Below are 14,830 nucleotides of genomic sequence, written 5' to 3'. Positions count from 1 at the left end.
GTGTAGGGGAAGTTTTGTTCAAATAGCCCAGGCAAGACAGAAAGAGACCTTAGAGGGGGAAATAATAAGAACCAAACATTTGCATGATAATAGTTTACTGATACGATCACTAACAACTGGCTGGTTCCTTTTTCTCAAATATTTCGATGGCTGGTGAATATGAATCCCGGTGGGACTTCATCGATTCGTGCTCAACCAATGGCTTTTCCTGTTAATTTCCCAGCATCCAGGAGCAGGACACGAGGCTCCAGGCTCTGTGGAATGCTTGTGAGAAATTGCCCAAGGCCAATTACAACAACATCCGGTGAGTGGACCCTGGAGACACTGGGTCAAGGTTATTTAAGCCTCAGACACGTGTTTCCGGGCCAAAAGGCATGGTCACTGGCAGGCATGGTGTTATATGGTGTCCAAAGCATGGTTACCATGCAGGGTCTCTTTTCAACCTCAGGCAGCCCTGGGAGGCTGTGAATTACCATTTCGCACGTGAGGAAACAGACTAAAAGGGACTGTGAGACTTCGCAGGCTACCTGGCCAGCTGTTGGCTAATGCAGTTAAGTTCTTTGATTTGCAAGGAGCAAAGATGAATGCAGGCTGTCTCCAGATATCGGGGGTTTATTGTAAAGATGGGGGCCCGTGGACACTGCGGAGAAGCTGACCAGACCCTGAGCTGGACTTGGCAGGTGTGTCCTGGAGCTAGGCTGCAGGAGGAAGAGGCCGGGAGAATATTCTGTGGTTTCCACCTTTCAGCAGCAATTTCCCACGAGTCTGTCTCTTACTTTTCTTGCTTCCGCCAGGATTTCACTTCCTGCTTCCTCATCACGTTGTCTGTACCAGCATTGCCCCTGGCCCTGCCCCTCTCCTGGGTACTTCCTCAGAGGCAGATTTTCAGCTTCAGCTGCTGCTGCCATCTGCCTGATGATTTCTGTTTTCCTGTTAAAAACCCCAGGAGCGACTTTCCATGACTTACACATAGAATTCCTGTACGGCCCAGCAATTCCACGTCTGGATATATTCCCAAAAGATTTTGCAAGTAGGGACTTGATTTTGTACACCTGTGTCAATGGCAGCGTGATTCACAATAGCCAAGAGGTGGGAACAGCCCGAATGTCCGTAAACAAAGTGCACATACAGTGCGATATTCAGCCTTCAAAAGGAAGGACATTCTGATTCTTGCTACAGCATGGATGAACCTCGAAGGCTTTACGCTAACCGAGGGAAGCCAAACACAAAAGGACAAATAGTGAACAGTTCTACTCATAAGAGGTACATAGAGCAGTCAGTTCATGGAGACAGAAAGTAGAATGGTGGTTGCCAGGGGCTTTGAGGGGGTGAAGCAGCAGGTGGTCTGTCATTTAACGGGTGCAGAGTTTTAGTTTGGGGTGATGGAAAATTCTGGAGATGGGTAGTGGCGATGGTTGCATCACAGTGTGAAAGTATTTAACGCTACTGAGTTATACACTTTAAAATGCTTAACTTGGTCAATTTATGTATCCAAAATTGAAAAACAAAATCCCAACAGCAAGAATCAGATGGGTATGACTCTTCAGGTGTTGCTAGGCCACCGGCCAGCCTGTGGGTTGACTCAGCTCAGGTCCCACGTCCTGGTCCAGGCGTGTGTGGCCTCTTGGAGGGTATGACGTGGCGGGAGAGGCTGTGGGTGGAGGGGGCCCACTGGCAGCTTTAGGGGCCTCTGTGGTCCTTCTGCTCCGTGGGCAGGAGGTAAGTGGTTCCTGAAGGAACCACTTCACCGTTGTCCAGGCAGAAGGGGGCTGGACCCGCCGCCCGTGTAACAGGCCGGGGCCTCCGTGCGGCCCGGCGGGTTTGCTGTGGTCTCTTTTTATGCCTCATTTGTGCACAGCTCACTTGCTGATTTTTTTTAAATAATAGCTTTATTGAAATACAACTCATATACCATCGTGCCCTTTTAAAGCGCACAACCGAAGGGCTTTTCGTAGATCTGTAGAGCTGTGCAGCTATCACCACTGTCTAACTTTAGAACATTGTCATCACCCCAGAGAGAAGCTCTGTGCCCAGTAGCAGTCATTCCCCGTTTCTGCCCAGCCAGTCCTTGGCAAACGCTCATCTACGTTCCGTGTCTGTTTGCCTGTGCTGGGCACCTCATAGAGATGGAACCATTCAGCGTGGGGTCTCCACGTCTGGCTTCTTTCACTTGGCATCACGCTCCTGAGGTTCCTCCGTGTGGTAGCACGTGTCAGTATTTCATTCCTTATTAGGGCTGAAGAGTATTCTCTTGTCCGGATGGACTGCATTTGATTCATCTGTTCATCCCTTAATGGACATGTGGCTGGTCTCCCCTTTCTGGCTGTGATGAATAATGCTGCTGGGAACATTCGTGTCCACATTTGCGTGTGGACATATTTCTCTAGGAGTGGAATTGCTGGGCCACATACTAAGTCTAGGTTTAACTTTTTCTTCATTGGCTCTCAGAGCCCCACCGAGGTTAACCCCAGGGGACGCCACCCCTAGCATGTTAATGGCCCCACCAAACTGCTTCTCACCTCTGCACACAGGGAGGGTGACAGGTGACAGAGGTTTGAAAAGAAGGAAGGACTTTCAGTCATCGTGCCGTGGGTCAGAAGGAAAGATGGAGAATTTTTCTGGCCAGGGTTAATCGAAGCCAGTGTTGACAGCTGAGTGAGAGCTGAGTCCGTCTGTTGTTGGAGCATTCTCGTGTCCTGACGCGTGACACGTCTTGATTATATTGTAGGATGTATGAATCTTGTTATCAGTAAGAGAAGTTTCCACCCGATGCTGAGGGACCACGGCTGGTTTTGAGCCCTTGTTAAACCTGGCCCTTCTCCCTTCCTTTCAGATACTTGATCAAGTTTTTATCCAAACTCTCAGAATATCAAGATGTCAACAAGATGACTCCCAGTAACATGGCAATTGTCTTAGGACCCAACTTGCTGTGGCCACAAGCGGAAGGGTGAGACCAGGGAGGAAGGGGTGTGTGGGTCACGTTGGGGGCAGGATGCTGCTGGGGCCTGGGCAGGATGGCCAGGGCCCCGGATATCCACCAGCCTCAGGTATGTGTCAGGTCATGTGTCTGTCTTGGCCTGCTCCTTCTTTAGACTCAGGAGGAGACCCGGCAATCTTCAGAGCTTTCCTGTTGGTAGTCTCAGAGCTAGGCCTGCAGTCAGGGTCTTCTCTGAGCTCATCCGAGTCAGACTAGGCACGGCAGGCTCTTCCTGGCCCCCTGTGAACAGCACACATCCCAGCATCTGTGAGACAGAGGGCTGTCTCAAAAGGGAGAACAGAGCTGGGAAGAGGATGAACCCGGCAGTTATGAGAATCATACCTCACACCGAAAGGTGCCTCATGCTTGGCGATTTTGAGTATGTTACTTGCTCGTCTCCTGTAGGGAGGACCTCTGGGGTATCTGCATTCCGGAGAGGGGGAGAGAGGTTCAGAAAGGTGAAGTGTCCTTCCTGAGAGGATGCTTGCTCTCGGACTTCTGGTCCAGGGCCCCTTCCCTGCCTTGGCCGCTCACCTCACCCTGCCCTGCTCTGCTCTGTCCTGTGCTCACAGGAACATCACGGAGATGATGACCACAGTCTCGCTACAGATCGTCGGGGTCATCGAGCCCATCATCCAGCACGCAGACTGGTTCTTCCCCGGGGGTACGTGACAGCATCTGGGTGTGGGAGTGGGCTCCTGTGGAAAATGGGAGTGTCGTTGTGAGTTCCGAACCTCTGAAACCTTTGAGTACCACTGGCCAAAGGTGTGTGTATAATTGGTTTGTTTTTAATCCTCCTACACACAAGCACACGTGCACACATGCGCACACACGCACGCGCACACACGCACACACACACATACACCACTCAGGAATGGGGTCGAGTCATGTCAGCTTCTTACTCTCATCCCTGGTCAAGGGAAATTCTGGCCTGAAGGTGCTGTGCTAACCATGCCGTCAGATTTTATTGGTCTAACATCTACACCATAGTGTCTTTAAATCTGTCAGTCATGAAATGCTGAAGCAGAAAAAAAAAAAGATGTGATGCTCTGTAGATGCAGAGGACGAACCTGGATTTGAGGTGAACATGAACTTTTATTCCGGGCTTAGGGATCACCTGGGTGCCATCCGTTCATTGCGCTAGGCTGTGTCCTTGGAGTTGCCCTCGGCATGTGAAGATGGGGCTCAGAGGCAACAAGATTCTTTTTTTGTACCTCGTTCAAAATGAAGCTCTCAAGACAGCTCCCTAAGATGGAGTTTCATAAATGTTCTTAGCGTGAAAGCACCCTTGGATAAGGGAATGACTCGCAGTGGTGACAGCTTTGAAGAGACAGACAGCAGTTGTTACACTACATTCAGTGTTAGCTTTTTAAAAAAGTACTGTACCTTATGTTTAGTAAATATTAAGGGTATGCTTTTGGCTGTGCAACAACAGACTATTAACTCATGTGGGGATATAATATTAATAATTCTCTGCTCTGTTCATCAGAAGTAATCACTTAGTGCTGATCTAACATTAAAGAGGTTTGATTGTCTTTTGGCTTCATGTGTTTTGACTGTGACAGCTCTGAAATGAGAGTTCAATTGATGACACAGTCGGGTGAGGATAGGAAATCAGGATAAAGAAATATAGGAGGTAGGAGTTAAAGGCATAATTCTGTGTAAGTTCTGTGCTCATTCATTGTCATGGCACATAAATAGGCTGTGACCGGGAAAGGATGAGACTAGAATCCATTTGATAGCCCGCAATCTTAGGTCTCTTTCTATTTCTAATCCTTTAAAATTTCTTTTTCTCTTTGGTTTTCCAGAAAGACATCATCATCATCTACAGATAATAATATTGCCTGTTATTTTCTTTTCTTGACTAATTGCATTGGCTAGCACTTCTTCAGTAGTGTCAAATAACAGTGTTGAGAGTGGGCATTGCTCTTTTTCCTGATATGATTTAGACTACTCTGGCATTTCACTTTTACACATAAGGTTTGAGATAGATTATTTTGCCTTTTTCAAAAAGAAAGTACCCATCTGTTCCTATTTGGCTAAATTTGTTTTGTGAATCACAGATGAAAAATGCTTTATTAAATGCCCATCGTATTACACGCGAGGTGAGCATATGTGTTCACCTGGTAATAGGATGAATTATATTAAGATGAAGTAATATCAATAGATGATCTAACACTGAACTGTGGGACAAGATTTTCAGGGGTGACACATAAAGAAGTGGCCATCTCTGCTATCTCCCTCCTGCCCAGGAAGGCGATGGCTGACCCACAGACCATGTGCACCCATTCTGTCTTCCCCGCAGAGATAGAGTTCAACATCACGGGCAATTACGGGAGTCCGGTGCACGTGAACCACAATGCCAACTACAGCTCGATGCCCTCCCCAGACATGGACCCTGCCGACCGGCGCCAGCCCGAGCAGGCCCGCCGGCCCCTCAGCGTTGCCACGGATAACATGATGCTGGAGTTTTACAAAAAGGATGGGTATGAACTAGCATCCCTTTCTCAGTGTTGGGGGTTGTGGGATGGAGGGGTTGATTCAGATGGGATGACAGGAAGGCTGCACTTACCAGCAGCAGTTTGAGTGGGTTGTGTCTGGTAGCACGTCAGTCCATTCTTGATGCCTCCATCTGTGCTATTCGGGGTGCTAGGCTCGCTTCCCACCCTTCAGGACGGAAGTAAGTGCAGCCTTCCAAGCTGACAGTTGTGATCAGTATTGATTAGTTCTCATCAAAAGAAAAAAAAAAGTGGGTCAAAAGGGGACACTGAAAAAAAAAGATACTACACACTTTATTTTGACTGAAAATTTACAAATGTACATCAATTCTCAAATCTTCAGCGGTTTTATTCTGACGATGGGTCTGCTCGTCTGCACCCCTCAGCAACATTCTGGCATCAGTAACACCTGCAGTGTGTAGTTTAACATTCCCAGTTTCAGCCTCTTTAAAACAGATTGAAAACCTAAACCTTGAAGCCATCTGAGTGTAAAATGCTTGTAAGTTTCCGAGAGTTGTTTTCCCGTCTTTTATGATCGACACCTACACCTACTTCGATGCGGTTGTTACGAGACTCATAAATGGGCCCAGCTTAATCCGCATAGGAATGACCCTCCTGCACCCACGTTACATCAGTTCACATAATGTGTAATTGCATGATGTGATTCCCATAAGAAGTCAAATGGGCGTAAGCAGGTTTCCTAACGAGCACAGCTGATCCGTGGGAGGTGTCAGCTCAGCCCTGGCACCCACGTACGTGGGCTTGAGTCATCGGCTCATGTGTCCTACAGAGGAAAGGTTGAAAAACCCAGAACTGTGGAGGTACGTGAGTCTTACTTTCCACCCCTCTTCTCTTCTGAGTGGGAGTCGACCTTGGAGACCCACACCTGTGTCCTGTGATGATGGGGAGTGTTCACAAGGTCCAGTGTCCCTGCTTGTTCCCTTTCCCACCAGAGACCCTTCCCGTGAGAGGCAGGTGCGGGGTGTTTCTCTGCTCTGCGCTGTTGTTCATTGTATTCTGTCTGGTGGGGGAAGAAAAGCTGGAAATTCTTAGAAGTTAAAGGGAGTAGGGGGAGATTTCACCAATCTATTAAAAAAAAAAAAAGAGCATACTTAGAATCTGATCTTTGCCTCAGGGGGGAGAAGGACAGAGATGCAGAGAAAGAGCGAGAGACCTAGCAAATGCATTGGAATTTGTTTTTAAAACTCAGTTTTAAGCGACTCAGTTCCTGTGTGAAGGTGTCTCTTGCGGTGGTGGTGGGGGATGCCCTAGAGGGGCAGTTCTGGTCCTTTGGTCCCAAGTGTTTCTGCATCAGAGGTTGGCTCCACCCTGATTCCCAGTCCCCTCTGAAAAGCCATCCAGGTGACCTCCATGAGAAAGTTATCACTGTGGAATCTCAGGGTGTTGGACATCCACTGGCCCCTGCAGTGTGGTCTTCTTAGTATAAAGAGCCAGGGGTTATTGGGATTTCCGTGGACAGACTGCCATCCCACTGGGGCCCCAGGGGCTACACGCAGCTTTCCAGATGCTGCTGGGGCCTTAACCACCAGAGGGTTTTTAGGGGTACGCAGAGGCTAGAACTGCACAAGTCAAACCACCTCAGTGCTGTGCAGACTAGTCAATCTGTCCCTGCCAAACTCTCCCCAAATTGTGGATTTGTGGCCCGGATCAATAAGCTACTGAATTTCGAGGGTTGTTTGTTATGCAACTAAAGATAATCAGAACAAGCGTTAAAAAATAAAAAATAAAAAAGGATACTAATGTTCTGCCCCCGTGCAGCTCGGTGCAGCTGCTCTTTCCCGTCCTGAAACCTGACGTGCCTGTAGCCACTTCACTTGCGTTCTCGTCCTTAGGGGGCCTCCACCAGGGCCAGCCGACAGCAGCCCCCGAATCCACGAGGATGTTTACACCAGGGCTAGCGGCCTCCCTCAGAGCTCAGTTCAGTGCGTGACTCCTCCTCAGCCTGTGCTTGAAACTGCTCTGCAGGGGTCTTGTCTCACCAGCGCCCCTGCCCCCGGACCTTAGCCTGGACATTCTGTAATTTGGAATAAGCACATGTAATTGAGAGGTTCGGGAGCGATCTGAACAGTGCTCTATGGAACGCTAGTTCCACTAATGCTAGGTTATGTTGGGGCAGGAGGCAAGGAGAGGGAAATCTGGGGTCTCGTGTGTTCCTGAAACACAGGATTCAACACGTCGAAACCCCTTTCTTGAGTGTATGGCTTCTCAGGGTCTTTTACGCACTGTGACGTGCCATGCATCTTCACAAGGGCCTGTGGCATCATTTCCCAAGTTTATTAGATCACAAAGCCTGTTGTCATGAGACGGTCAGAACTCGTGTTCCAAGGGACTTGTTTTTTTCAGTTGTGGATATTGAGGTCCTCTGCAGACCTAGTGGAAGGATGGAGAGCCTTCAAGAGACAGCCACTCGGAAAGGGGTTTATGTCGTGGACAGGGGGTGCAGGAATGTTACTTCAGAGAGAGCCCAAACCTGGGGTAAAACAAGCTTACCTAGAAAGTTCTGGGAACCGGGGGAAACCTTGACTCATATGCGGGGGTTGGATTGGTCAGCTGGGCCTTTGGGAGGTGCATTCTTGGCCCAGGCCCTGCCTCTGCTTCCACATTTCCAGGATTTACACATCTGTGGATGCGAGACCAGGTCTGTGAACTGTTGCCAGGTGACCCCAGGTTTTATTTGTACTGGGGAGGTGAAGAAACTTTGTTGTTAGGCATTTAGGAGAGGAATTATCCCTAGAGGAGCTGGAAATACCGGATTTTGGCCTCAGACAAGGCTCAGCCAGGATTTTTAGGATCCTTCTTATCCATCATTCACCTTGGCACCCGTCCTGCCACTGCTCCCCGACCTCCAAGTTCACCCTAAACGGTGCGGGAACTCCCAACGCTTCTGTGGGTTTTTGGGGAGATACCGGATTTTCTTTCCTCCTTTCTCTTGGTGGGTCCTTTCCCAAGTGTAACTGATCTCTAGAACAAAAATCTCAACCTTTCCGATCTCTGTAGACTTGAATACCTCAAAGCCATACGTTGGCTGACATCTCTGGTTAGGACTGTTCCTGACCAGGATTCAAAAACAGCATGACAGGGGGGTTCCCTGGCGGTCCAGTGGTTAGGACTCTGCGCTTCCACTGCAGGGGGCACGGGTTCAATCCCTGGTCAGGGAACTAAGATCCCACGTGCCGCATAGCACAGCCAAAAATGAATAAAATAAAAACAGCATGACAGATGTCAACCCTACAGAGGTCAAAAGAAAACCAGAAAACAACCACTAACTCCTGACAGCTCATCACCTGGAACGGTCCACAGCAAACTTCTGTTCTCAGTCATACATGTGTTCTCTCTGTAGATACCTGTTCTTATGCTGGAATCTCCAACTTTCAGAATTTTTTTTTTTTTCCTGGGGCAGGCCTTTTTCTCCTAATTTTTAAAGTCCTAGATCTTCTCTTTTCCCTGTGTGGCCTGCCAGGTTACAGACTTTAAAACAGGAATGCCATTCCGTTTCCTGAATCAAGGAGACCTGTTCCATGATACAGTCTCTCATGGAAAAATGCAAAGTGCAGCTTAGGGTAAGTTCCCTGCAAACGTGAGGTCCCTGTAGACTGGGAGGAGTGAAGCAGGGTGAAGTAGGCTTCAGCGGGGCTGCCTCGCCAAGGTGAGGGTTTGCCAGCTGCCCTGCGTTAATCCTGAGGGCGAGCAGGCGTGAGAAGCCTGAATTCCCTGCCCCTCGTCACCTTACCCTAAAGGGAGCCACGCGTCTCAGGGTCAGCTCCCCACATGCTGCAGGCGCTCGCCTCCCGTCACCTGGCTCCCTCTTTAGAAGACCCAGGAAGTCCAGAAGGGAGGCTCTGCCCAGGTGCCCTCCTGGACTCTGCCACGTGCCCCTGCCTTCTGCTTATTGATGTCCAAACCCTTTGCTTCTCGGAGGTTCTTCCTGGCCTCTGGCTTCTCGCTTCTCCCTTGATTCAGCCATAAAGGGGTCCGAAAACCAAGCTCCTCTCGTTTTCACCGGAAGCAGTGGCCGTGGGAAATCTTTGACATCCATACGAGATGTGGGTATCTGTGCAGTGACTTCTGAGGGAGTTGGTTGTTTCTGATTGATTGAACTTGGTCATTCTTATTTTATTTTATTATTTATTTATTTATTTAGGCTGTGTTGGGTCTTCGTTGCCGCGCGCGGGCTTTCTCTAGTGGCGAGCGGGGGCTACTCTTCGTTGCAGTGCGCCGGCTTCTCACTGCGGTGGCTTCTCTTGTTGCGGAGCACGGGCTCTAGGCGCGCGGGCTTCAGTAGTTGTGGCACGCGGGCTCAGTAGTTGTGGCGCATTGGCTTAGTTGCTCCGCGGCATGTGGGATCTTCCCGGACCAGGGCTCGAACCCGTGTCCCCTGCACTGGCAGGCGGATTCTTAACCACTGCGCCACCAGGGAAGCCCCAGTTATTTTTAAATAACACGCAAGTTCTTTGATTCTGGCCACTGTTGCTGCTTTATGTGATAAAACAATGAGCAGAAACTTGTGACCTGCTTACATAACCTGGTTGTATTCTTCCACCTCTGAATAGCTCCCCCCTCTCAGCAGCAGGCCAAGCAATTTTGTAATTTTTGTCTTTGGATGGAGTTCTAGCTAGACGTTCAGACACTTGCATCTACCAATCTTCCAAGCGAATCTTCATTTGCTTCTGAAGGTAATATGCTTTGAGGCCTCTGAGCGTCTTGCTGTTGCCCCTGTGATTGATTCGCTCTGTAAAGATTTTTCTTGCCTTTTATATGAAGGAACTAGGACGCTCACAGAATACAGGCAGGACTGTAAAATAGAACAACCACTTTGGAAAACACTTCAGCAGCTTCTGCAAAAGTTAAACATTGACCCACCATGTGATGCAGCCATTCTATCCCTAGATACTTACCCAAGTGAAATAGAAGTGTATGTCTATACAAAGACTTGAAAAAGAAAAAAAAGATTTTTATTGCCTTTTGAAAATGTCAGTGAACCTTTGATGCGTGTTTCCTGGACACAGAGGACGCGGCTTCCCATATGAAAGTCACTTCCGCTGGGAGAGTGGTGATCACAGTCGGCACAGCCGTCTCCTTATAAAAGCAGGCGTGTGCATTTCACCTCTGGACTGTTGGTTGCTGGTGCTTTGCCGATGGTGATATGTAGCGGGTCTCGTTGGTCCTCCCCCCCGACCATGCCCTCCCCTGGGTAAGCCAGGAGAAGATCACCAGGGAGCCTGGTGTCTGGGGTCACCAGTGCTGGAAGGTGTGTTTGGAAATAGAAGGTGTCCCCCACCAGCCCTGATCCCAAAGCCCACGCCCCCCATCCCAGATGGGGAAGGTCTTCCTAAGTGAGAGATAACAGGGTAAGGAAGAGAGCACAGCGCGAGACCCCCAGCCTCTAGGGCTTCTGTTGGTCACCGCGGGATAAATCCCGCCCTCCTTGCCGACACTGCAGCTGAGCGGTATCAGTTTGCTTCCCCAAGTGGCATGTTAAGCCGTTTGCTCTTTTTCAGCCTGACAAACTTGGAAGCCCAAGGGGCATAGTTTGATACCCCCCTGCAGCCCACTTTAAATACCGGGGGACGCAGTCGGACCCTGTCCCAGAGTTTTGAGTGGCCTCCAGGGGTGATTCGATCTCGTGTAGAAGGTGCTTGTGTATTGGTGGAGGGTCCTCAGAAGCAAGATGACTTGCAAGGTGGTTCCTGGAGAGAGACCCCCCAAGATGCCTTGGAGATGAGAAATATTAACAGTGACACTCGACAGGAAGGGGTCTGTGGGTCCCCGCCCCCAGGGGAAAGTGTGTCAGAAGCCGTCCGTCCCCTGTGTGCGCGGCTGTAGCATTGTTCTCCTCTGTGCGCCTCACGGAGGGTCCGTCCCTGCACATTTCCTTAAAGGACCCACATCCCACCTGCTACAGCTGATCCCCAAACGTGGACCTTTTCTGTGACTCTTGCTGCCCCTCTGTGAGGTGGCTAGAATGTCATGGTGTAATAGCGCTTTGCTTCTGACCAGCGTGGGTGTGAGTACGACCCTCTGTGTACGTACGCAGGGGAGACCGGTGCTGGCTGGTGTTCTCCCTGCGTGAAGGTCCGTGTCTCCCTTGATACTGGAAGAATTGGCTCTGGCCTTAGTCAGTGAAGGCCTCGACTGTGTACCGTGGAACCAGTTACCTCCTAGACCCGAGGAAGGCATTAACCACCTTCTAAATCATTAACTGAGAAGAGAGCGGGCTGCCGCGTCCATGGATTTTTTTCCTCCCTTATTCCTGACCAGTGTCAGCTCTTTGGCTTCTCCCTTTATTCCCCTGCAGGGGTAGGATGATTTTTCACCCGTACAAACAGAAAAGTCACTTTAACGAGAGAGACCAGCTAAACTGAAACCATTTCAGTAAAAGCCCCAGGCTTAGCCTTGACAGACACAAGAGACAAGACAGACCTTGACAGGGACAAGCTCTGTGTCCCAAGGAGGGCGCAGTTTTCTCCACACTAATATCTGTATGTTTCTGTCCCTGCAGCCTTAGGAAAATCCAAAGGTACGGTATCCTTGGGTAGCTGCGAGGCCACGCTCAGTCTCTGACCACTAAGCGAGCTGTGCCTTAGGGAGCTCTGCAAGGGGGTGAATGTGTGTGGCTGGTTGCTTTGGCCGATTTACTCGAAGCTGTCTGTCTTCCCCTCGTTTAAATGGAGTCGGGGTGGAGCCTGACCAGAGGCACGATCAGCCCTTCCCTGCCGTGTAGACCCTGCGGAGGTTGTAGCTCAGCCAGCACCCTGGGGCTGGCGCAGGAGTCCCGCGTCTGTCCCGTGCTCTCTATCCCCAAGTGGCAAAAAGAAGAAAGATGAATGTTTAGATGTCCCCTGCTGGCTGGTGCCCTGTGGTGGTCTGAGGCTGCCCCTCCCTCGCTGTCCCGCCCACCTCCACCTCCCACTTGGGAGGAGTGGGTGCCCCCCAGTGAGGCCGCTCTCTGCTCTGAGGGAAGCTTGGATTCTGGGGAGCTCGTTGGGCAGGCAGTGGTCCTAAGGCCAGCGGTGCCCGGGCCGCTGGTGGGAGCCCCGCCTGGAGCTGCCGGGATGCTCGAGCACCTCTGTCCGTGGAGCACGGCTGGCAGCTGCCTCGCTTCCCTGGTCCAGGAGATGCTCGGGATGCGCTGCGGGGCGCTTGTGGGGGTGGGAACCCCGGCGCCCGGCACGCGCGCGGCTAAGCCTGGGTCTCTCTGTCCCTGGCCAGCATGGGCGTGAGGGTCATGGACACGTCGTGGGTGGCTCGAAGAGGCTCCTCGGCCGGCCGGAAGGCGTCCTGCGCCCCGCCTACCATGCAGCCCCCAGCCCCATCCGCGGAGCTCGCCCCGCCCTTGCCGTCGCCCCTCCCGGAGCAGCCCCCCGACGGCCCCGCGGTGCCCGCGCTCTCTCCATCCGGCCTCGGCCTCCAGCCTGGGGCTGAGCGGATCAGGTAAGCAGGGCGCTGTCGTCCTCCCCCCACCAACCCCCTGGCCTGGGTCAGCCTGGCCTGCGGTGCACAGACCACAGTGCTGGTCTGGGTTTGCTGCACCCACTCAAAGCCTCTTGGAGCTGGTCATTTCCCCCCCTTTTCTAAGCATCCTGGTTTGGCTTCTGCAGCAGGTAAGGCATTCACAGACCCCTGGATTATCATCAGATGGAGGCCAGGCTTTCCCAGAACAGCTTGCTAAGGCCAGGCTTGCTAAGGCCAGGCGAGGAATCTGAGTCCCCAGCTCCCTGTGTCCCCCTCCTATGCTATTACAGCTTCCCTATTTTGAAATTTAGAATTTCAGTGTTTCTCCCTTCCTCTCCTCTACCTTTAGACGCATAGGGACCATTTTACTGCTAAAATGGGTGCGAATCAGGTAAAGAGTGGAGGTGCCGTGGTCACGCTGGGCCTGGTGATCTCTGCAGCCTGTGGTGTGACTGCGTCTCGTTCTTGCAGAGGAAGAAGGAAGACGGGAAGCATGCTCATTCCAGCGCTAGTTCCATGAACTTTTATGCAGGGCAGCCCTTGTCGCTCCAAAGATGAAAAACGCCATCTGAGCCATCAAGGCACACGTCACGGCACGTGGTCGTTCGCACCCAGGGGCGCGGGGGAAGGAGGCCATCCCTGGCCCTTCCTTGAAAGGGACGTGGTCAGAGGAGATTCTAGGAGTGGGGATTGAACAGGAGACTGCTTTGCCGTTTGTTTCTGTCTGTCCTAAAACAGCAGTTCAGAGAAGCAGGAAAGTTCCTGCACTCAGAGGCACTGTGCATTCTGTTAGGGTGCGCAGTATCCCTCCATAGCCACCGCTGAAAACACTTCGGAGACTCTGGGAAGCCGAACCTCTCAAACCAGTCTTCGCGTGTACACGTGCGAGCACAGACACACACACAGAGAGACACACACAGACACACGCACAGACACACACACACAAAAAAACCAACCCCCTAAGTGAAGGGATTGCAGGGTTTTTTTTTTTTTTTTTTTTTTTTAATGAGTAGAAGGTATTTTCCCTGAGAAATGGGGAAGCGACAATCAGAGTTGGGGGGGCGGGTAGTGACCCTGATAGCTCCACTGGAGAGGACGAGGGGTCGCCAGCTCCGGCTGGGACTCATGGGCTTCAGTTTCGTTTGAGGGATGTGGGAGGGGAGAGGGAGTCGGCAGGAAGCAGCAGCTGATGGTTGGCAGAGGAAATGGACAAATAGGAGACTTGCTGGGATGGTCTCCTGCTGGAGAGAGAGCAGAGACCAGGAGAGGGAGCTGGCCACGGGTGCCACACAGGGATGAGGGTGGAACCCAGGCCCTCAGAGCCCCAAGAGAGGACGGTCACCTCCGTGGGCATCTTGGAAGGCTTTCAGAAGGGCTGAGAGGACCATACCTGCCTAGAGGAACCTGTGTTCCGTTCACAGCGCTGATGCTGAAGTTACCTGAGTTCAGGGGCTTTCTTTTGTCCTGTGTTTCAGCACTTCTAAAAGCAAGGAACTTTCTCCAGGATCTGGGCAGAAAGGGAGTCCAGGTTCCAGCCAGGGGACGCCCAGTGCAGCGATGCAGCCAGGCGCCAGCCCCAGCCAGCTGCCCGCAGACCAGAGTCCTCACACCCTCCGGAAGGGTATGTCACTGCCGCCGGCTCGGGGGGCTTGGGGGGCTCGGGCCAGAGAGCTGTCACACCGCCTGGGAACATTTCCCTCCATTCTCACGGAGATTTAGAAACTGGTTTCACGAAAAATTACTGCGCCTGAGAGCTTTGGGAAGTTAGCCAACCCCAAGAGGGGTCGTTGCATCGTTATTCCTCAGTTTACTCATTTGAACAGTGGGCTCGGGGGTGTGGTGGGGGCAGACACGGGGCTCTGCTTCCCGTCCACCAGGACCT

General features: G+C 51.4%; 1 protein-coding gene across 1 annotated transcript in view; it reads left to right on the top strand.

Moving 5' to 3' along the window:
• Positions 1-14,830, top strand: part of ARHGAP44 (Rho GTPase activating protein 44) — a 142,386-nt gene that overhangs the window by 119,361 nt on the left and 8,195 nt on the right. Inside the window, exons 13-18 of the mRNA XM_060135668.1 lie at positions 224-304; positions 2,834-2,947; positions 3,550-3,641; positions 5,283-5,463; positions 12,706-12,927; positions 14,424-14,569. Of these exons, the coding sequence (XP_059991651.1) occupies positions 224-304; positions 2,834-2,947; positions 3,550-3,641; positions 5,283-5,463; positions 12,706-12,927; positions 14,424-14,569 (836 nt within the window). The remainder of the gene's footprint in view (positions 1-223; positions 305-2,833; positions 2,948-3,549; positions 3,642-5,282; positions 5,464-12,705; positions 12,928-14,423; positions 14,570-14,830) is intronic.

This window comes from Lagenorhynchus albirostris, chromosome 20, assembly GCF_949774975.1.
Source record: "Lagenorhynchus albirostris chromosome 20, mLagAlb1.1, whole genome shotgun sequence".
Taxonomy (NCBI): Eukaryota; Metazoa; Chordata; class Mammalia; order Artiodactyla; family Delphinidae; genus Lagenorhynchus; species Lagenorhynchus albirostris.
Note: the sequence above shows the minus strand (reverse complement) of the source record. Positions and strands in the feature narration are given on the sequence as shown.